The following is a 23,772-nucleotide window of genomic DNA, read 5'->3' on the forward strand; positions in this document are numbered from 1 at the left end:
TTCTATCCTAAGCTGTCAATTATATGCATATTCTAGCATCTTGTCCTGACAAAATATCCCGTTTACTACGGGAACGTTATTTCTCCAAAAATGAAAATACTGCCCCCTAGTCACAAAAGGTTAAAGTGTCTAGTTATACATTTATTACATCAAATTTTTTATTATTAAAGTGGCTAGAGATTTGAGTCAGTATGTTGGCAGCAGCCACTCAATGTTAGTGGTGGCTGTTTAACAGTCTGATGGCCTTGAGATAGAAGCTGTTTTTCAGTCTCTCGGTCCCACCTTTGATGTACCTGTACTGACCTCGCCTTCTGGATGATAGCAGAGTGAACAGGCAGTGGCTTGGGTGGTTGTTGTCCTTGATGATCTTTATGGACTTCCTGTGACATCGGGTGGTGTAGGTGTCCTGGAGGGCAGGTAGTTTGCCCCCGGTGATGCGTCGTGCAGACCTCACTACCCTTTGGAGAGCCTTACGGTTGTGGGCGGAGCAGTTGCCGTGATACGGCCCGACAGGATGCTCTCGATTGTGCATCTGTAGAAGTTTGTGAGTGCTTTTGGTGACAAGCTGAATTTCTTCAGCCTCCTGAGGTTGAAGAGGCGCTGCTGCGCCTTCTTCACGATGCTGTCTGTGTGGGTGGACCTATTCAGTTTGTCTGTGATGTGTACGCCGAGGAACTTAAAACTTACTACCCTCTCCACTACTGTTCCATCGATGTGGACAGGGGGGTGTTCCCTCTGCTGTTTCCTGAAGTCCACAATCATCTCCTTAGTTTTGTTGATGTTGAGTGTGAGGTTATTTTCCTGACACCACACTCCGAGGGCCCTCACCTCCTCCCTGTAGGCCGTCTCGTTGTTGTTGGTAATCAAGCCTACCACTGTTGTGTCTTCCGCAAACTTGATGATTGAGTTGGAGGCGTGCGTGGCCACGCAGTCGTGGGTGAACAGGGAGTACAGGAGAGGGCTCAGAACGCACCCTTGTGGGGCCCCAGTGTTGAGGATCAGCGGGGTGGAGATGTTGTTACCTACCCTCACCACCTGGGGGCGGCCCGTCAGGAAGTCCAGTACCCAGTTGCACAGGGCGGGGTCGAGACCCAGGGTCTCGAGCTTGATGACGAGTTTGGAGGGTGCTATGGTGTTAAATGCTGAGCTGTAGTCGATGAACAGCATTCTCACATAGGTATTCCTCTTGTCCAGATGGGTTAGGGCAGTGTGCAGTGTGGTTGAGATTGCATCGTCTGTGGACCTATTTGGGTGGTAAGCAAATTGGAGTGGGTCTAGGGTGTCAGGTAGGGTGGAGGTGATATGGTCCTTGACTAGTCTCTCAAAGCACTTCATGATGACGGAAGTGAGTGCTACGGGGCGGTAGTCGGGGGGGGGTGGGGTGGGGGGGGGGGGGGGGTGTTAACGACTGTGATTATAATCGAAGAGAATTCTCTTGGTAGCTAATGCCGTCGGCAGCCGTCACAGCTGACTAACTAAGTAGACTGACTGATCTACAAATAATAATGATTAGTTATTTAGGAAGCCAGGTGGTTTTAGTCATCGAGTCGGCGACTGCAATCTGGTCAATCTCAAACACAACTATTGTCTCTCGAGATCCAAATGTGATACCTTATCTCTTTCGTTACGAGTCTCTTTTTAATGAAGTTGATTGGCTGGTGTATGATATTGACTGTCTCTTATAGGCTGGCCTCGGCTAAAGTGGGTGGTGACAGATTCCAAGTACCTCACCAAACCTGGCAAGGATTGGCAGCCCCACATCCCTACAGCGAACACTGACCCTGCATACATAGAGGTGAGATGTGTGTGCACGTGCACATGTGTGTACTCCTAATCTAATCTTAAATAATTGTGTTTTCTATCCCTCTAGTACAAGGCTAGTAAGGAGGGCACAGTGATGGGTGTGGCTGTGTCTAAGGTGGCCATGTTGACCCATTGCCAAGCACTGACCCAGGCCTGCAACTACTGTGAGGGTGAGGAACTACTCTATATGAGAGAGGCATATTCTATCGTGAGAGTAAGTTTATGGCATCTGTATGAGGATGATACACAGGGAACACGTGTTTAAAGGATGCTTCTCATAGGGACTTATCTGTTTCTGTTCTTAGGTGAGACACTAGTGAACGTTCTGGACTTTAAAAAGGACATGGGCCTGTGGCATGGAGTTCTCACGGTGGGAGGATAATAGTTACAGGTAAACTGATTTCATATCATATGTATTTTCCTTTAATAAGTTGTATTTTGTTCTTCTTTCAGAGTGTAATGAACAGGATCCACACCATCAGTGTCCCCTATGCTGTGATGAAGGCTTGCCCTCTCTCCTGGGTTCAGAGGGTCCACATACACAAAGGTAGTTACACCACCTCCACACTCTCTCTCTCTGTGTGACCATGAGAACACTGTGAGGTTAATGTACTCATTTGTCCCTCATCTTCCACCGTAGCGCGCGTTGCCTTGGTGAAGTGTCGTGACCTGCACTGGGCCATGATGGCACACAGGGAACAGAGGGACACCAGCCTGGAATCACTGCACATGCTCATCGTTGCTGATGGAGCCAACCCCTGTGAGTGTGAAATGTAGGCCATGCAGGGAAATGTAGTCTCTGGAAGCCACACTGGAACTACAGGTGGCAGACATGCTTGGAACTGGTCTGCATGGCAACTTCCAGGCTGTCAGTGGGGCTGACATAGAGCAAACGTCCCACATGCAATAGGACAATTGCAAGTGAAAAACAAAGCTCTGTATGGTTAGAATAGATTCCCTCAAAAAATGGTCAGTGTTGTGAGATGGTTCTATCTGTGTCTCTCCCTTAGGGTCGGTGTCATCCTGTGATGCCTTCCTCAACGTTTTCCAGATCCACGGCTTGAAGCCAGAGGTCATCTGTCCCTGTGCCACCTCCCCTGAGGCCATGACGGTGGCCATCCGCAGGTAGGATAGGCCTGATGGGTTTTCTTGGCGAATGTAACAGTTTGTGTTTTGTTTTGCTACTTGGCAAAATGTGTTTGTAGTACCCTGATTTGCCTCTGGACAAATGGGAGTAAATTAAAGTTACATACTGCACCTTCAATGATTGAAAGCATGTATGGATAAAAGGATCGTCTTTCGGCAGTATGTGTATATTTTTCAGTAAAATCCCTGTCCTGTGCCCAGGCCGGGGGTGCCGGGGACGCCCCTCCCAGCCAGGGCCACCCTCTCCATGGGGGGTCTAAGTCACAGGGTCATCAGGGTCAATGCGGAGGACAAGAACTCTGCCCTCACTGTGCAGGACGTGGGTCACGTGATGCCTGGAGGTGAGGAGAGGGGATAAGGGGTGCACAGTGTAGAAGAGCGAGAGAAATGGGGAAAGATATCAGGAGTGAAATCCATTTGTATGTGTGTAACTGGCATAGAAGTCTCAGTCTACAGTCACTCATCACAAGAGTGGGATTCCAAATCACCTCCACGGCATGTCCATTTTGTTTCTTTATGTGTAAATAGGTTTCTGCATTATTGTGTGCATCTGACGGTCTCTGTATCTCTGTGTATAGTGAAGCCTGTATCTGTGTCTGCAGCTCTGATGTGTATAGTGAAGCCTGTCTCTGTGTCTCTGATGTGTATAGTGAAGCCTGTCTCTGTGTCTCTGATGTGTATAGTGAAGCCTGTATCTGTGTCTGCAGCACTGATGTGTATAGTGAAGCCTGTCTCTGTGTCTCTGATGTGTATAGTGAAGCCTGTATCTGTGTCTGCAGCTCTGATGTGTATAGTGAAGCCTGTATCTGTGTCTGCAGCTCTGATGTGTATAGTGAAGCCTGTCTCTGTGTCTCTGATGTGTATAGTGAAGCCTGTATCTGTGTCTGCAGCTCTGATGTGTATAGTGAAGCCTGTCTCTGTGTCTCTGATGTGTATAGTGAAGCCTGTATCTGTGTCTACAGCTCTGATGTGTATAGTAAAGCCTGTCTCTGTGTCTCTGATGTGTATAGTGAAGCCTGTCTCTGTGTCTCTGATGTGTATAGTGAAGCCTGTATCTGTGTCTGCAGCTCTGATGTGTATAGTGAAGCCTGTCTCTGATGTCTATAGTGAAGCCTGTCTCTGTGTCTCTGATGTGTATAGTGAAGCCTGTCTCGGTGTCTCTGATGTGTATAGTGAAGCCTGTCTCTGTGTCTCTGATGTGTATAGTGAAGCCTGTCTCTGTGTCTGCAGCTCTGATGTGTATAGTGAAGCCTGTCTCTGTGTCTGCAGCTCTGATGTGTATAGTGAAGCCTGAAGGGCCTCCTCAGCTGTGTAAGACAGATGAGATAGGGGAGATTGTGGTGAACTCTCGTGCCGGAGGCAACATGTACTATGGCCTACCAGGAGTCACCAAGAACACCTTTGAGGTACAGACCCACAACCATTCAATTCCCCCTTATGTGTTACAGCATATCTTACACCTGGTTAGACACACCAATATGCTGTTCAACACTTCTTCTATTAGACATTTTAATGAAACATGTCTGTCTATAGGTGATTCCTGTCAATACTCTTGGTGCTCCTATTGGAGAGATCCCCTTTGTGAGATCTGGACTCCTAGGCTTCGTAGGACCTGTAAGTAGGAATGTTGTGTGTGTATGTGCGCGTGCGTCCATATCTGTGAGCATTTGTGTGTCAGTCTGTATTGACGGCTGTGTCTAACCCTTCTACAGGGCAGTCTGATATTTGTGGTGGGGAAAAACGAAGGCCTGCTGATGGTGAGTGGGAGGAGACACAATGCTGATGACTTGGTGGCCACAGCACTCGCCGTGGAGCCTGTCAAGACTGTGTATCGCGGAAGGTGATTACGGTGTGTGTGTGTGCGCATGGGTCAGCATGTATTTGAATCAACATTGGATGAGATCTGTGCAGTTTGTGCTCAATGTGAGTCAATTGTAGTGGGGATTGAGCATAGAGATGTATAGCGATCATTACAGGGAAATAACTTGTTTTTGCGTGGACGTTGTCATTGAGGGCTTCCACCATTTTAAAGTGGGTGGGGATTCCTATGGTTTGGGAATGATCAGCTAATGATCAGAGCATTGTCTTCTTCAGAGTGGTTTTGTGTGGGTAGGAATTGTGGTGTTCTCGGCTTTATGTGTGGATGTGTATTTATGTGTAATGAATAAATACAGTCGAAGTCGGAAGTTTTTCACAATTCCTGACATTTAATCCTAATTAAAATTCCCTGTCTTAGGTCAATTAAGATCACCACTTTATTTTAAGAGTGTAAAATGTCAGAATAATAGTAGAGAATTATTTATTTCAGCTTTTATTTCTTTCATCACATTCCCAGTGGGTCAGAAGTTTACATACACTCAATTAGTATTTGGTAGCATTGCCTTTAAATTGCTTAACTTGGGTCAAACATTTCGGGAACCTTCCACAAGCTTCCCACAATAAGTTGGGTGAATTTTGGCCCATTCCTCCTGACAGAGCTGGTGTAACTGAGTCAGGTTTGTAGGCCTCCTTGCTCGCACACGCCTTTTCAGTTCTGCCCACAAATTTTCTATAGGATTGAGGTCAGGGCTTTGTGATGGCCTCTCCAATACCTTGACTTTGTTGTCCTTAAGCCATTTTGCCACAACTTTTTGAAAGTATGCTTGGGGTCATTGTCCATTTGGAAGACCCATATGCAACCAAGCTTTAACTTCCTGACTGATGTCTTGAGATGTTGCTTCAATATATCCACATGATTTTCTTTCCTCATGATGCCATCTATTTTGTGAAGTGCACCAGTCTCTCCTGCAGCAAAGCACCCCTACAACATGATACTGCCACCCCCGTGCTTCACGATTGAGATGGTGTTCTTCGGCTTGCAAGCCTCCCCCTTTTTCCTCCATGACCAAAGCAATGGTCATTATGGCCAAACAGTTATATTTCTGTTTCATCAGACCAGAGGACATTGCTCCAAAAACTACGATCTTTGTCCCCATGTGCAGTTGCAAACCTTAGTCTGTATTTTTTATGTCGGTTTTGGAGCAGTGGCTTCTTCCTTGCTGAGCGGCCTTTCAGGTTATGTCGATATACAGTATGACTTGTTTTACTGTGCATATAGATACTTTTGTACCTGTTTCCTCCAGCATCTTTACAAGCTCCTTTGCTGTTGTTGTGGGATTGATTTGTACTTTTCGCACCAAAGTACGTTCATCTCTAGGAGACAGAACGCGTTTCCTTCCTGAGCGGTATGACGGCTGCATGGTACCATGGTGTTTATACTTGCGTTCTATTGTTTGTACAGATGAACGGGTACCTTCAGGCGTTTTGAAATTGCTTCCAAGGATGAACCAGATGTGTGCAGGTCTACAATGTTTTTTTCTGAAGTCTTGGCTGATTTCTTTTGATTTTCCCATGATGTCAAGCAAATAGGCACAGAGTTTGAGGGTAGGCCTTGAAATACATCCACAGGTACATCTCAAATTGACTCAAATGATGTCAATTAGCCTATCAGAAGCTTCTAAAGCCATGACATCATTTTCTGTAATTTTCCAAGCTGTTTAAAGGCACAATCAACTTAGTGTATGTAAACTTCTGACCCACTGGAATTGTGATACAGTGAATTATAAGTGAAATAATCTGTCTGTAATCAATTGTTGGAAAAATTACTTGTGTCATGCACAAAGTAGATGTCCTAACCGACTTGCCAAAACTATAGTTTGTTAACAAGAAATTTGTGGAGTGGTTGAAAAACGAGTTGTAATGACTCCAACCTAAGCGTATGTAAACTTCCGACTTCAACTATGTGTGTGTGTGTGACTATGGATCATTGCAGAGTAGACATTCTAATCCGCGTGTGTGTGTCAGGATTGCGGTGTTCTCTGTGACGGTGTTCTATGATGAGAGGATTGTGGTTGTGGCAGAGCAGAGGCCAGATGCAAGTGAGGAGGACAGCTTCCAGTGGATGAGCCGAGTACTGCAGGTAGCTAACCCCCCTACAAACACCTCTTTCTTGGTACATTCCAAAACAAACACCACTGTTTTCAATGTACAGGGAAGTTGTCTAACTAAGGAGTGTTGTGTATGTGTGTATCCATTGTCCAGGCCATTGACAGTATCCACCAGGTGGGTCTGTACAGCCTAGCCCTGGTACCTGCCAACACGTTACCCAAGACCCACCTGGGAGGGATCCACATCTTTGAGACCAAGCAGAACTTCCTGGACGGCAACCTGCACCCCTGTAACATCCTCATGTGCCCCCATACCTGTGTCACCAACCTCCCCAAACCACGGCAGAAACAGCCAGGTACAGTAGGCTCAGTTCAGGGGATCATACAGCAAAACTTAGCAATTGATTTGGCTTACAGTTACCATGTCTTTTGAGCTAGGGACTGTTTATCTGGTTGTAAATATGCATTCTCTCTTTCACATATTCTCTCTCTCTCTTTCTCTTTAGTGGGTGTGGGTCCAGCCTCCATCATGGTGGGGAACCTGGTAGCAGGGAAGAGGATAGCCCAGGCAGCAGGCAGGGATCTGGGAATGATCGAGGACCAGGACCTGGTCAGGAAGGTAGGACCACCTCAGGACCTCTCTCATCTCACCAGTTAGAAAGGACCCACATGCACGTTGGACCATAGCAGGGTAAGGACGATAGCGGTAGCTGGCACTAATAACCTGGTGGTAGCCAACACTACTAACAATGGCATGCCGACTCACGGTCAGTATGCTGTTGGGCTGCCAGCGGCATAATACTACCATATTGGTTGCCACCAGTGGTCCAATAAGTGTTTACTAGCTATTTAGTTGGACAGGACAAGATAGCTGGTAAACCATGTGGGCAACATGATGCATTCTCTCCTCTCCTCTGCCCTAATGCACCCATCTCTCTGGATCTATATAGCTCCGTATGTGGCCTACTATCATGGTAAGAGCTACTGCCCCCTCTAACTCTGTAACACCCTGGTCCTACCTTTGCTTCTGTCTGGAATGTGCTGTACAGTGAAGCTCCAAATGTGAATGGAGCCATTCTTCAGTTGCACACACAGATCTTTCTATGGATGCAAGTTCTGGCAAGATGTGAGCTCTTGCATGGTGTCAGAAGTAATGCTCGGAATCTGCATGTGCCAATGTATTATTCAGTTTTCTGTTATTTTTCTGGATCACAGCACAGTTATGGTGACAATCTGTCGGCGTACCTCTTAATGCCACCTGATGCCACATGCCTTCCATTGCCCTCCATCACCTCTGAATGTTCAAAATAGTACACATATACACAAACACACACTAGCAACTCGCATGCCCCTCCAACTTGAGGAGCTGTCCTTTTCAGCCATGTGTTTCCTGTGTTTGAGGGGTGCAAAATCCACTTGTCACTTAAATATCGTTAGATTGTGATTGCCTTCATTTTACTCCTGCGACTCTTTCATTTTCACTTTCTTGCTTGTGCCTGACGTTTTTTCCCTTTAACATTACGACTGTATAAATGTTTGTAATCAAACAGTCAAACACCCCCCGGTAATGGCTGAAATGGGCTCAATGGAATACATTGTCTTTTCGTTGCATCTATAAGAACACTAAAGCTTTGTCTGGGATTTAATGCCTCGTCTCAATGCTTACATCACAAGAAAGAGAAGAAAGATCACTTTTGATTTGATGGGTGTTCATTTTTAGGGAATTGAAAAAAGTTCTAATTTAATATCGTTGAAATGTTTACAAATGAGGTGAACTTAAATGAAAGCAACTTCCAAAAATGAACACAGATTGTAGTGATGTTATGTCTGATCTCGCAAACAATGTAAAGTATGTGTAGATAGGTGTCATCTAGAGGCTTGTTGGTTTTTAATCCGAGGGTATCCTGCTATTGACACACTTGTTGAATTATGCAACAGAACGTGACTACAGTAATTCATGAGACAGTGGAGACAGCGCAGTTGAGTGTAGTCCTAAATAGAGCACGTTTGTAGAGGTAGCAGCCCTATTCCACCCCTTTATGTTCATGTTTTCAGATGGATTCATGCAAATCAGCACATCACATTTTCTTTCTTTTAACACAAAATGTAAAATAAAATAGCATTAGAATGTGTATATATGAGTAGATTCTAGAAAATGTGTATATATGAGTAGATTCTAGAAAATGTATATATGAGTAGATTCTAGAAAATGTATATATGGTTGCATTCTAAGAAATAAAAGTGACATTTGACAATAAGTTGAATACCTGAATTCCCACCAAACTCCCTGAACTAAAATATTTATGTGCTATAATTTAGTCTATCTGATTATTTAAAACATTTTTAAAAAAATGTGGAGTATCTTTATCCATTGTCCAACTGTTGCATTTATTAGAATATTTTTTGTTGTTGTTGATGACTGTTGCTACACACACACACAGGCCTTGCTGATCTGCAGAGTTGTGTGGACTCAGAGGAAGTCTCTGGCAAGCCATCTTCCAGACATCCAGACATTCACATCTCCTCTTTATGTGCTTTGCTTTCTCTCCCCAATGGATCTCTCCCAATCATTGCTGTTAGCTACAACTGAAATCAGTTCATTATTTTAAGAAGTAGTTTGGCTAATGCTGCATGTTCTAAATTGTCCATTTGCTTGTTGATTTGCCAATGGGAGTGACAGTTTCCTTCCTCCTGGTAGAAAAGCTGCTTACGGAGGACATTTTGGCTCCAGGGTTATTTACTGCTGAGTGACTGTATTGACCATCTTCATGACCTTAGACTTAACTTAAGAGAATGAACTTGAGGAAATTAAAGTTCTATCGAGTTCCTCCCATCAGCAAAATAAAACATATATTATATTTCTTTGTGGTTATTTTGGCATAACTTGAAATCAATTTATTATAAGGTAAAAAATCTTGTTGATATAACATTGATATCCATATTGACATGATTGCTATGGAATGAACTTTGACCCTCTTTTCTCTCCTCAGCACCAGTTCCTGTCCGAGGCTCTACAGTGGAGGGCACAGACTGATCCAGACCACTGTCTCTATGTGCTGCTCAATGCAAAGGTAGCACTCTCACACTTATAGACTCACTCTCACACAGACAATAAACAGAACCCCCTGCCCATATACAGTTGGGCCCAGTTGTAAATAAACCCCTTTTCCCTACCCTCTCTAACTCCTGTGCTTCAGGGTCTAGTTGTATCCACAGCAACGTGTGTGCAGCTGCACAAGCGGGCGGAGAAGATTGCAGCGGCTCTCACAGAGAAAGGCAGCGTCAACACCGGAAACAACGTGGTGCTGCTCTACCCTCCTGGTGGGTCCTTCCGTCTGTCCGTCCTCCTGTCTCTGTTTGTCCATCTGTCATACTGGCACTGATACTGGCATAGTCATACCCATTCAGGATGACTTACAGTTATCGTCACTTTCTCGTTCTGTCTCTCACTCTAGGTATTGATCTGATAGCCTCTTTCTATGGCTGCCTGTATGCTGGCTGTGTTCCTGTCACTGTCAGACCTCCTCACCCACAGAACCTGGCAGCCACACTGCCCACTGTCCGCATGATCATTGACGTAAGTGTGTATGTGTGCTATCTTTTGATCACCTGAGTGAATGAGGTTGGGTGCTATTTTATGAGCATGGTGTTTGGGTGTCATTATTTTGGTCTTCCTAGGGTAGGAAGTTGGAACCATATTTTTCTACAAACTAACATGTTGTTTGTGGTGCCTCTGTCTGTCCCCAGGTCAGTAAAGCTGCCTGTATCCTCACCACTCAGAACCTCATGAGGATCCTGCGCTCCAAAGAGGCTGCTGCCACTGTGAACATTAAAACATGGCCGACAATCATAGACACAGGTACCATAGAACAGGGGTTCTAAAACAAGGTGTCGCAGGGGACCCCTTTTGTGATGGCAAATTCATCAGGGACACCCTCATCAGAACACAACTCAAATGAGATAAAAATAGCATACAAGGAGTTTTACTATGACTTCAGCAGTGCATGGCCAGACAAACAATTGCATTTTCTGGGAAGGAACATTTTAAAGGGCAGCCTATTGACATCAGAGAATTTTCGCAGTTTTCAAGCTACTTTCTGCATGTCTACACATTTTGTCATGGGGCACAGAGATGTTTTGTTGTTGCTGCTTTAAAGAGTAACTTTCATGGGAAAAACATAACTTTCTTTTTTAATCAGATGTTTTAGGCTTAGTTATAGTGAAACATGTCAAGTCCTCATTTTGACAGCGTAGCAAAAGTGATATATTTTGGTCTTTTAGTAGTAAATCTAGCTCTTTTTTGTCCCTAGCGATTCAAATATAGCATTGAAATGCTGATGTAGAAGCGCTTTGAGAAGGTGCCTATCTGTCATCAAGGGAGGCGTTCAGTATGAAAGACACTCCCTTCTAGATAAGCTGGGTGGTACCACCTCAAGGCTAACTATAAAAGTAGGTGACAGCGTAACTTGTTTGGCAATGGTCTTGATAAGTGGAGTGTGCCAATATATTTAGCATGGTGCTTCCATATCTCAACTACTGACATTACACAAAATACTAAAGGCAGTAAGGCACATTTCAGCATATTAACAAATTCTATGTTTTTGCTTACCGTTTCATACACATCTATGTGCTTTTGCAAAGAGACAAAAAAACATGTAGGATATGAGGTTCATACGTTTAGAATCATAGCTACCTCTATCATAACAGGAAATAGATGACAATGGTAGTCATGTCAGCTGGTTGTAGTTTCTCCCAACTACTATGACTGGTGGTGCAGTCTGCTAAGACAGTTGGTTGGCTCATAGTTCAATGGTTGTTCTAATCCCACATGGGGCAGATGTTTTTTTCTAATTTTTTTATCCTTAATTTACAGTATTCATCCTGTGCCCACATGTCTAATTCTGAAAAGTGAAAGCATACCTGTGAGAGGGCTCGCCCTGGTAGTAGTTGTAGGTTTTTATACAGTACCCAAGACCAATCTGAGTTCATTTGCAATAGATGTCAGGAACTCCACGCCTTACCACTGTGAGCTAACTGTCCAGAGTTGTATTTGCTCGCGATGCATATAGTTTTATCAGAGCGTGCCAGTGGACTTTTAGTAAGAAAGGGTTGGGATCAGGTACAACTATGTTTACCCACCCCCAAAATTAATATTTATGAGCAATATCCCAACCCACAAATTCTCACCTGATTTTAATTAATATTTTTTATTTGAAGGGGTTGGGCAAAGGCTGAATTTGGGGTTGAGAGATACCTTGAAAGCTAATATCCTGCAATTCCACACATTTTGCTATGAGGCTAGGTGAACTTTGCTTAGATAACAGAGCATTTGTTTTTTAAAAATCTGTCATTTTGGGTATTACAATAAGTATTGAGTTGAAAAATATAGAATTGGAATGCTGTGGATACCAATATCCCTGTGAGCCTCCTATGCCCATGTTGCCCAGGGTTAAAAACATAAATTGTAGATAAATCATATCACATTGTATTACACCCTCTAAACTTATTTCATGGATCCCTTTTCCAACATTTGTTTAATCTGTCGTTGCTAGTAATATTCATTTGTATTTATTTTTGTTAAAAAAATATATATACAGTGCAGAAGACCCCTTCCCTTTTTCTAAATGTTGCTACGTTACAGCCTTATTTTAAAACACAATACCCCATAATGACAAATGTATTACAAGTACACAAGTATTCAGACCCTTTGCTATGAGACTCGAAATTGAGCTCAGGTCCATCCTGTTTCCATTGATCATCCATGAGATGTTTCTACAACTTGATTGGAGTACACCTGTGGTAAATTCAATTGATTGGACATGATTTGGAAAGGCACACACCTCTCTATATAAGGTCCCACAGTCTTCCTACAGCTGGCTGCCCAGCCAAACTGAGCAATCGGGTGAGAAGGGCCTTGGTCAGGGAGGTGACCAAGAACTCTGTGGTTATTCTGACAGAGTTCCTCTGTGGGGATGGGAGAACCTTCCAGAAGGACAACCATCTCTGTAACACTCCACCAATCAGGCCTTCATGATAGAGTGACCAGACGGAAGCCACTCCTCAGTGACAGGCACATGAGTGGCGCAGCGGTCTAAGGCACTGCATCTCAGTGCTAGAGGTGTCACTACAGACCCTGTTTAGATTCCAGGCTGTATCACAACTGGGCGTGATTGGGAGTTCCATAGGCTGGCGCGCAATTGGCCCAGCGTCGTTAGAGTTTGGCCAGGGTAGGCCGTCATTGTAAAAAATAATTTGTTCTTAACTGACTTGCCTAGTTAAGCTGTCTTCAAAGCAATGGGTGGCAACTTAGAATCTCATATAAAATATATTTTTATTTGTTTTACACTTTTTTGGTTACTACATGATTCCAAATGTGTTATTTCATAGTTTTGTTGTATTCACTATTATTCTACAATGTAGAAAATAGCAAAGAAATACAGCAATAACCTTGACTCAGTAGGTGTGTCCAAACTTTTGGCTGGTACTGTATATATTTATTTATTTTGAGATCTGGCTGCAGACCCCCTGCAGTACCACCGCACCCCACTTCGAGAACCCTTGCCATGGGTCTTACATACAGTACATACCTGGCCATAGAATCTGAGCCAGAGAAACTCAACCTTGTTGTGCATGTTCTCTTCTTCCAGATGACCTCCCTCGCCGTAGACCCCCAATGATCTATAAGCCCCCCACGGCAGAGATGATTGCCTATCTGGACTTCAGTGTGTCTACCACAGGCATGCTCACCGGGGTCAAGGTAAGGTCACCCACAGGAGGCTACTGATTGGTCTCAATACTCTAAAAAAGCCCCAGATAGTTTGCAAACTTGGTGGCCCATGAGCGGCCTGCCATTGGCAAAGTCAGTAGCCAACAGCTAATTTTGCTCCTCTGATTTACAGTGGGCCAATGGCGGTAGCCATAACCATGACTTTACCCGTTGATTCTGCTTCTCTTATTGGTTGTTTCTTTGTGATGCGTGTGTGTGTGTGTGTGTGTGTGTGTGTGTGTGTGTGTGTGTGTGTGTGTGTGTGTGTGTGTGTGTGTGTGTGTGTGTGTGTGTGTGTTCATCAGATATCCCATGCGGCAGTCAGTGCTCTGTGTCGCTCCATCAAGCTGCAGTGTGAACTCTACTCCTCACGCCAAATAGCCATCTGCCTAGACCCTTACTGTGGCCTGGGCTTTGTACTGTGGTGTCTCGCAAGGTCACACACACACACACACACACACACACACAGGGTATCTTTATCTCTCTCTCATACAAACATTTTGAACTCATACCTTCTATTGTTTCCTGTGTGTAGTGTGTACTCAGGGCACCAGTCCATCCTAATCCCTCCTCTGGAGTTGGAGAGCTGTCTGCCCCTGTGGCTGAGCACCCTGAGCCAGTACCGGATCAGAGACACCTTCTGCTCCTACTCTGTCATGGAGCTCTGCACCAAGGGGATAGGCACGCAGACAGAGATACTCAAAGTGAGTATAACACACACACATTCTCTCACACACACACACACACACACACACACACACACACACACACACACACACACACACACGTACATGCTAACTCACCGTCTCCCTCTTTTTCCCTCCAGGCGCGGGGGCTGAACCTGTCATGTGTGAGGAGCTGTGTGGTGATAGCAGAGGAGCGTCCTCGTCTGGCCCTCACCATGTCCTTCTCCAAGTTGTTTAAAGACCTGGGCCTCTCACCGCGCGCTGTCAGCACAGCCTTCGGATCCAGGGTCAACCTTGCCATTTGCATGCAGGTACTCAACCAGTTAGAACCGTTACTCTACCAGCTAGAACAAGTTCTGTGAGGAGGTACTAGGCAACAGGGAATTTCATTTTTTATTGAACCTTTATTTAACTACAAAAGTCAGTTAAGAACCCATTCTTATTTACAATGACAACCTACAAGATGGAAGCAAAAACTAATTTGTTTGGAAATATACTTTTATTAATGGCTAAAGGAAAACAAATGTTTTGACGGCCATGGCCAATGTTCCAATGATTTGTGGTTGAACCTTAACTCATGTTGGTTGATGCATTGACCAGTGTCTCCCTGAACTGGAGGTTAGAGACTTCTGTTTGCTGTACATAACATACATGTAAATAGAGGCCTCTGAGGGTTGTCTGCCTTAGTCCAGGTCAGTTAGTACATCAGGATCTTCCTGTGTGTCTCATTAATGACTGATCCAAGTTTTCAGTCAGGTTGTCTGTGTTTTTCAGGGCACCACTGGACCGGACACCTCCACTGTGTATGTGGACATGAAGTCCCTCCGCCATGACAGGTGAGAACATGTAGACCCTAGTGGTATGTTTTATGTATGAGCAGCTTTGATGCAGAGGAAGACATTTTTTACAGTATTGAGTTCACCATCACAATGTGCTTTCATTTTCTATCTCAGAGTGAGGCTGGTGGAGAGAGGAGCCCCTCAGAGTCTCCCTCTGATGGAGTCTGGCAAAGTAAGTCTCCCATGATGGATCCACACACATTAAATGCCCTTTGTGCTCAGATACAAGATGTGTTGTTGTGGGAGTTTGTTGGTCACCATGTATGACTCTCTTTAGATCTTACCAGGAGTCAGGGTGATCATCGTGAACCCAGAGACCAGGGGACCTCTAGGAGATTCCCATCTAGGAGAGGTGAGAGGAGAGAGAACGCTAATATTAGAGTGAAAATGGCAACATGTGGGATAGAGAAAAGGATGGGAAATATGCAGGGTATAATTAGGAAAAAGCCCTATCAATCCCAGCCCTATCAATAACCAAGTTCTCCTCATACATAACTCTCATATTCCATCCCTAATTCTACCTTGTCCCCTCCTGCTCTCTGTCAGATCTGGATCAACAGCCCTCACAGTGCCAGTGGCTACTATGCCATCTATGGAGAGGAGAGCCTGCAGGCCGACCACTTCAACACCAAGCTGAGCTTCGGAGATCCCACGACCCTGTGGGCCAGGACTGGCTACCTGGGCTTCGTCAAGAGGACTGAGCTACTGGATGCCGCTGGGGGTCAGTGGCTGGGCCTGGTCAGGGCTATGTAGGCTAACGCTAATGACTAACATGAAAAGGGATGGCTATGGATGCTAATGTTCTTATTTAGTGTTTTTTATTTTTTTGCAATACTAAAACACACACATACAAACGCCAGCATACAAACATCACCATGCCCAGACCCCCCTGCTCACACCCCCGTCCACCTCCAGCACACGCATCACTCTCTGCTACATGGCCTCAAGTGGCACCATTTTTATTTATCTTCATTGCCCACACACTTTTAACATTTAGATAATAAAGTGTTTGACCTTTCCATTGTGTTAACGTTGGAGGATTGGTTGATTTTCCAGTTTTAAAGTATACGTTTTTCAAGTTGATTGACGAGAAAAGTATTGTCCAACCCATCAGGCACCCTCATGTGCCATGTCTTGAAATAAACAGATAGACAGATTAAAAGTAAATGTACATTGTAATACTTTTGGACTTAATAGCATTCCCAGAAGGCATGGATTATTGAGTCATTGTTAGTTTTACACTTCAGACATTTGTATTTATTAGGGATCAAATCAAATTTTATTTGTCACATTTTATTTGTCACATGCGCCGAATACAACAGGTAAGACCTTACAGTCAAATGCTTAATTTAAAGCCCTTAACCAACAATTCAGTTTTAAGAAAATACAAAACACATTACATAAAAAACAGTACATCATATAACATCCCTACACCACCACATATCCACAACACAAAATGTTCAATACCACCATACAAAAATATCATAATGCTTGCTTATGCATGTGTCTGGACTGTGAAGAGACCTCTGGTGGCATGTCTTGTGGGGTATGCATGAGTGTCCGAGCTGTGTGCTAGTATTTTAAAAACAGACAGCTAGGTACATTCAGCTTGTCAACACCTCTTACAAAAACAAAAAACACTTTGAGCCATGAGAGATTGACATACATGCCATTAATGTTAGCTCTCCGTGTACTTTTAAGGGCCAGCCATGCTGCCATGTTCAGAACCAACTGCAAATTTCCCAAGTCCCTCTTTGTGGTACCTGACCACACGACTGAACAGTAGTCTAGTTGTGACAAAACTAGGGCCTGTAGGACCTGCCTTGTTGATAGTGCTGTTAAGAATTCAGAGCAGCGCTTTATTATGGACAGACTTCTCCCCATCTTAGCTACTGTTGTATCAATATGTTTTGACCATGACAGTTTACAATCCAGGGTAACTCCAAGCAGTTTAGTCACCTCAACTTGCTCAATTTCCACATATTTCATTATGAGACGTAGTTGAGGTTTAGGGTTTAGTGAATTATTTGTCCCAAATAACCTTTTCAGCAAACTTAACATGTGTAAGTGTATGAACATAACAAGATTCAACAACTGAGACATGTGACTAACAGAAATTGAATAATGTGTCCCTGAACAAAGGGGGGGGGGTCAAAATCAAAAGTAATAGTCAGTATCTGGTGTGGCCACCAGCTGCATTAAGTACTGCAGTGCATCTCCTCATCATGGACTGCACCAGATTTGCCAGTTCTTGTTGTGAGATGTTACCCCACTCTTCCACCAAGAAACCTGCAAGTTCCCGGACATTTCTGGGGGGGGAATGACCCTAGCCCTCACCCTCCGATCCAACCGGTCCCAGACGTGCTCAATGGGTTTGAGATCTGGGCTCTTCGCTGGCCATGGCAGAACACTGACATTCCTGACTTGCAGGAAATCACGCACAGAAAGAGCAGTATTGCTGGTGGCATTGTCATGCTAGAGTGTCATGTCAGGATGAGCCTGCAGGAAGGGTACCACATGAGGGAGGAGGATGTCTTCCCTGTAACGCACAGCGTTGAGATTGCCTGCAATGACAACAAGCTCAGTCCGATGATGCTGTGACACACTGTCCCAGACCATGACGGACCCTCCACCTCCAAATTGATCCCGCTCCAGAGTACAGGCCTCAGCGTAACGCTATTTTTTTCTACGATAAACGCATATCCGACCATCACCCCTGGTGAGACAAAACCGCGACTCATCAGTGAAGAGCACTTTGCCAGTCCTGTCTGGTCCAGCGACGGTGGGTTTGTGCCCATGTTGCCAGTGATGTCTGGTGAGGACCTGCCTTACAAAAGGCCAACAAGCCCTCAGTCCAGCCTCTCTCAGCCTATTGCAGACAGTCTGAGCACTGATGGAGGGATTGTGCGTTCCTGGTGTAACTCAGGAAGTTGTTGTTGCCATCCTATACCTATCCCGCAGGTGTGCTGTTCGAATGTACCGATCCTGTGCAGGTGTTGTTACACGTGGTTTGCCACTGTGAGGACGGTCAGCTGTCCATCCTGTCTCCCTGTAGCGTTGTCTTAGGCGTCTCACAGTACGGGCATTGGAATTCATTGCCCTGACCACATCTGCAGTCCTCATGCCTCCTTGCAGCATACCTAAGGCAAGTTCACGCAGATGAGCAGGGAAACCTGGGCATCTTTCTTTTGATGTTTTTCAGAGTCAGTAGAAAGGTCTCTTTAGTGTCTTAAGTTTTCATAACTGTGACCTTAATTGCCTACCATCTGTAAGCTGTTAGTGTCTTAACGACCGTTCCACAGGTGCATGTTCATTAATTGTTTATGGTTCATTGAACAAGCATGGGAAACAGTGTTTAAACCCTTTACAATGAAGATCTGAAGTTATTTGGATTTTCACGAATTATCTTTGAAAGACGGTCCTGAAAAAGGGACGTTTATTTTTTTTGCTGAGTTTGTGTTGCCACCCTATGGTCACGCACTACTCCTAAAGCAAATTTAGACACTAACAGCTTACAGACGGTAGGCAATTAAGATCACAGTTATGAAAACTTAGGACACTAAAGAGGCCATTCTGTGTAACTTGTTCAGTTTATGTCTCAGTTGTTGAATCTTGTTATGTTCATACAAATATTTGCACATTAAGTTTGCTGAAAATAAACGCAGTTGACAGTGAGAGGACGTTTATTTTTTTGCTGAGTTTATGAATATCCTTTTCTGACTCAAATAGGATTCCCTCAAGATTGCTCTGATTTTCAAAAGATTTCAAATAGAAATTTGGTGATACGAAACTTTTAAGTTGCATGTATTTAAAAATATCTACATTGGTCAGTCCAAAACTGCTTTTTAATTCTGTCGTGGAAATACATGTATTTCCTATTACCAAGTTTTCTATGGCGACCAAGTTATCGGTAAATTCTGAAACACTATCCAAGGATTGTTCCATAGGGATGTGTTTTTACGGAGTGATATTGGTTCTTGTAGAATCAGTTTCATTTTCTTTTATATTGTTGTTAATTTCCAAAGCTTTATCCTTTGAAAATAGACACGTTAATTTTTTTGGGGAATGAGCATGTGCATCTTCATTATGTACCCATTGTTCCTCCTTTGTGCATTTAACTATATGTCACAAGTAAATGCCTTGGGTAGAGAGATGATACAATTGCAAGTCTGGAAGGTTAAAACTACTGTCAGAGAATGAAAAGGAAAGTTTTACATCTTCAAGTTTTATTTTCCAATATGAAGTCTTGACCGAGCATACTTTTTAAAGGATGTCTTTGGTGGGGTAATTGGTATTACTGAGAATAAATGTAAAAACTTTAGGAGCCATGCCTGTCAAGACTCAGGAGAAGATCCAGAAGCAGACAGTTTCAAAGTAACAAAAGTTTATTACAAAAACAGGGGAGCAGGAAAACTGCAGGTCAAGGGCAGGCAGAGGTCAGTAATCCAGGGTGGTGTGACAAGGTACAGAACGGCAGGCAGGCTCAGGGTCAGGGCAGGCAGAATGGTCAAAACCGGGAAAACTAGAGAAAGACAGGAGCATGGGGGAAACGCTGTTAGGCTTGACGAAACAAAATGAACTGGCAACAGACAGAGAACACGGGTATAAATACACTGGGGATAATGAGGAAGATGGGCGACACATGGAGGGGGGTGGAAACGAGCACAAAGACAGGTGAAACAGATCAGGGTGTGACACATGTCATTCTGAGGGTAATTCTACCTGTAAGATTTATGGGAAGTTTGTTCCATTTAATAGGTATGCTTTCAAATGGTTAAGTAATGGTATTAAGTTATATTTATATATTTGTTTTTTGTTGTCACTTAAGCATCCTACGTGTTTATTTTTGATGGTCCACTTAAAGGATTGCTGTAGACAATGAGTATTCTTTTTTATTTTTCCTATTAACATTTTTTTTTTTGGTTTATATTTAAGTTTAGTTTATATTAATGTTTAGCAATACTGATACCTGTTACGTTTGCGTCCTGTCTAATTCTTTCTGCAAGCGCTTCAATTGCCAGTGCAAACAGGTGGGAGAGAGGACATCCCTGTCCTGTGCCTATTTATAATGCAATTTCTTCAGATAATGTATTATTTGTGAATATTTTGATTTTAGGACATTTATATAATATTTTTATTACATTTATTATTACAGCTGGAAAGTTTAAATCTTCCTACGTTTTTAATGGAAAAGGTCTTTCAAGACGGTAGAAAGCCTTTTCGGCATCAACAGACATTGATAAATCTATATCTTGTTTTTTTGCATATTGTATAAAACTGAAACATGTATTTGTAAGTGTCTTTTTAATTAACCTTTTTTGATATGTATCAAGTCTGGTAAGTCTTTTGCCATTCTGTTGCTTATAAGCTTGGTTATTTTAGTGTCACAATTTATTAAACTTATGGGTCTGTAATCAGCAGGGGTCTCTCCAGATTTTCCTGGTTATAATATAACTGAAATAACTGTTTGATACATGGAACTAGGAAGCACTGAATTGAGTAACATGTATAGATGCTAATGCTAATAGATAACATGAAAAGGGAGATATAGGGATCCGATCTATCCCACCATTCCCAGTTTTCAATATTGTTTGCCCCTCTTTGTCTGTCTCCCTATCTGTGGTCAGATCGTCATGACGCCCTGTTTGTGGTGGGTTCCCTGGATGAGACTCTGGAGCTGAGGGGGCTGCGCTACCACCCTATCGACATCGAGACATCTGTGTCCCGGGCTCACCGCAGCATTGCAGAGAGGTCAGAACACTGGGGGGTCCCAGGAGACCTTACTATTGTCCATTTGGTTGGTCTGTTTTCATAATTGTATGTGTACGTGCGCATGTATCTTAGTCTGACATTTGATTATAACCCCTTTCTCTCCTCTCACTCTGTGTCCCCAATACAGTGCGGTATTCACATGGACCAACCTACTGGTGGTGGTGGCTGAACTGAGTGGCTCAGAGCAGGATGCCCTGGACCTGGTGCCCCTGGTCACCAATGTGGTGCTGGAGGAGCACCACCTCATCGTGGGCGTGGTGGTCATCGTGGACCCGGGGGTCATACCCATCAACTCCAGGGGGGAGAAACAACGCATGCACCTACGGGACTCCTTCCTGGCTGACCAACTGGACCCCATCTATGTGGCCTATAATATGTGAAGGGCCAGGGGGACAGGCTGGTTATTGTATGATGGAAGAGATTCTGGCTGGTGGAAGAAAGTGGTTTGGACCAACCTACTCCACAGACAGACAATGCATATTGTACCACAAGGTGGTACAACTTGACTGTACTTGACTTGACTGTACTGTTCAGCCAACCACAAGGTTGGCTGACCTTGACTGTACTGACCCTTGGGGAAATCACAGCTCTTTTTGGGGTGCACGATGTTCAGATCTTATTTATTTTACATTCCAGGTCTGTTGGATTTGAAGGGGGCACTCTGTTGTGTTTTCAGACGTACACTGTGTTTGAAAAAATGAAAAAAAAAATATATATATATATTCACACCCGGACAGAGTGAGTGTGTCTACACCAAACACAGCTGTTCAACTGGAACTGGGTGGGAAGAGAACTCTAATCTCACCACAACCCCTATAACCCTCCTGCCAAATCAAACACCTCAACAGCCTGACTGGCCCTCTATTTGCACAGAGTGTCGGGGAGTATTAAGGTGCTGAAGTCAATCTTAACTCTCCCCACTCCTCCACAATCCAATCATCGGTGGGGTATTGTGAGGGGCCAAGGGATGAGGACTTCCTGTCTCTGGTGACATCATTTTCTGTGGTTGAGTGATGTGTACAAAATGCATCCATTATAACTGTTTCTCCTCCCAAAGCTTTCCAGGTCTTACCCAGTCCTTGTTTTCTTTTTCTTATCTTTGACTTATTCTAAATTGCCATATTTGTACTGTATTCACGCACACATTCACAGAAACTTACACCGGTGCTTGCTTCACCCTGTAGTGGCCTCTTATCCATGCACTTTGAGGCAGGGGGTTATGAAGGATGTGTGAAGGTATGTTAGAACACTTATGAACATATTAGCTAGACCAATCATCAGCTGTTGTATTTAATTTATTCTGTCAGTCATCATGTACTGTACTTACATTATAGGTTTATTGCTTGAAGTTTTAAAAAGGCAAAATATGAAATGGAACACATTCTCACCTTTCTTGAATTACGTTTACTTCCTGCCTTATAAAACTTTGCCCATACAACTTTTGTTTTTCTCCATTGCTGTTCTTCCAGTTCATAACTGTTTGTGTTATTGGGGTGAGAATCCTGATTGATATCCAAAGGGATGTTTTGAGTAGAAGCTAGAGGCCATTTACTGTACTGTACCCGTCAAGACCTCTGTAGTTTCGATATACTGTATAGATATTATTTTTTTAAATGTGTGCATAAATGTGAAAAAAAACTCAACTCATCCCTCTCACGTGATGGTTGTCTGGATAGCTAACATAGTTGTGAGCAGATGGTTAGCAAAATAATATTGTACATAAGAATTTAACACTAATCTTGCACTTTCTCCAAAAATGTTATATTTTTTCATGATCCAATTATGCACATTCCTCGTGTTCAAGGAGCATATTAATTGTGAGGAATACTTTTTGAGGAATCAGAGTTCACTAGGGATTAGCAGAAAGGAACTAGCTAATAGGGTCAGGAGTTTCCCCAGGTCAGGTCCCATCTGGCTCGAAGGACCATGAAAACAACGCCACCATGAATAAGGTTGTCAGGAATTTGTACGGTCAGGGATAACTACTGCCCCCAACCAGAGATTGCTTTGATGTTATGAGCTTGGGGAGAATGATTAAACCAATATAAATTACTGTTGTTTTGTCTAAAAATAAAATAAGCTCTTATTTTTTTTCTATGAACCACCGATAAAAGGGATTAGATGCAGGGCACTTTTCACTGACTGTCCTGACTGCAATGCAACATTTTGCATATGAAAAGGTTGCCAATTAGCATAATAGGACTGTAATATTTAATGTAATCAAACATTGGCCACTGTCATAGTGGCCAGGTTTGAAAATGGAGTCCTATTCAACTTTAAATCACTAGAACCTGTTTTTCCCCCTGTAAACTTAAATTGCTTTTGTAAACGTCAATATTTTATTAGCATTTAAAGATAGGCACAGTCCTGTGGATGAAATAGGAGGACAACAGCCACGAGTTTAGCTTTTGTTATGTTCTCCTCCCCACACACAATTTGTAGCACCCTGGGAAAAGCTTTCTCATTTACTCTAATCTTTAGAAGTTTTCACATTTATTACAATATTGTATGCTCCTTTCTTTTATGTGCTCCTCAGAAAATTATGTTTTATTCTTGCAGTGGTATAGGAGTCCATGGTGAACTATTAATTTTAATTCTCTAACATGTAAATAGTATTTTTATTTATATATATATATATATATATATATATATATATATATATATATATATATATATATATATATATATATATATATATATATATATATATATAAAACCGTTCAAAAGTTTTTGGTCACTTAGCAATGTCCTTGTTTTTGAAAGAAAAGCTCATTTTTTGTCCATTTAAAATAACATAAAATTGATCAGAAATACAGTGTAAACATTGTTAATGT

At 43.2% G+C, this 23,772-nt stretch overlaps 1 protein-coding gene across 1 annotated transcript in view; it reads left to right on the top strand.

Annotated features, from left to right (window-relative positions):
- The window catches only part of LOC139413572 (disco-interacting protein 2 homolog B-A-like), a 78,720-nt gene extending 56,340 nt beyond the window's left edge, over positions 1–22,380 (top strand). Inside the window, exons 12-39 of the mRNA XM_071161088.1 lie at positions 1,686–1,795; positions 1,871–1,973; positions 2,109–2,173; positions 2,257–2,350; positions 2,444–2,563; positions 2,814–2,928; positions 3,151–3,290; positions 4,219–4,355; positions 4,483–4,563; positions 4,662–4,789; positions 6,793–6,907; positions 7,030–7,231; positions 7,382–7,494; positions 7,826–7,849; positions 9,866–9,946; positions 10,073–10,196; positions 10,331–10,452; positions 10,623–10,734; positions 13,523–13,632; positions 13,947–14,077; positions 14,177–14,345; positions 14,468–14,638; positions 15,102–15,163; positions 15,281–15,338; positions 15,444–15,518; positions 15,713–15,887; positions 20,794–20,917; positions 21,066–22,380. Of these exons, the coding sequence (XP_071017189.1) occupies positions 1,686–1,795; positions 1,871–1,973; positions 2,109–2,173; positions 2,257–2,350; positions 2,444–2,563; positions 2,814–2,928; positions 3,151–3,290; positions 4,219–4,355; positions 4,483–4,563; positions 4,662–4,789; positions 6,793–6,907; positions 7,030–7,231; positions 7,382–7,494; positions 7,826–7,849; positions 9,866–9,946; positions 10,073–10,196; positions 10,331–10,452; positions 10,623–10,734; positions 13,523–13,632; positions 13,947–14,077; positions 14,177–14,345; positions 14,468–14,638; positions 15,102–15,163; positions 15,281–15,338; positions 15,444–15,518; positions 15,713–15,887; positions 20,794–20,917; positions 21,066–21,318 (3,314 nt within the window). The 3' untranslated portion in view covers positions 21,319–22,380. The remainder of the gene's footprint in view (positions 1–1,685; positions 1,796–1,870; positions 1,974–2,108; positions 2,174–2,256; positions 2,351–2,443; positions 2,564–2,813; positions 2,929–3,150; positions 3,291–4,218; positions 4,356–4,482; positions 4,564–4,661; positions 4,790–6,792; positions 6,908–7,029; positions 7,232–7,381; positions 7,495–7,825; positions 7,850–9,865; positions 9,947–10,072; positions 10,197–10,330; positions 10,453–10,622; positions 10,735–13,522; positions 13,633–13,946; positions 14,078–14,176; positions 14,346–14,467; positions 14,639–15,101; positions 15,164–15,280; positions 15,339–15,443; positions 15,519–15,712; positions 15,888–20,793; positions 20,918–21,065) is intronic.
- The last annotated feature ends 1,392 nt before the right edge of the window (positions 22,381–23,772 follow it).

The sequence above is a fragment of the Oncorhynchus clarkii genome, chromosome 7, assembly GCF_045791955.1.
Source record: "Oncorhynchus clarkii lewisi isolate Uvic-CL-2024 chromosome 7, UVic_Ocla_1.0, whole genome shotgun sequence".
Lineage (NCBI taxonomy): Eukaryota > Metazoa > Chordata > Actinopteri > Salmoniformes > Salmonidae > Oncorhynchus > Oncorhynchus clarkii.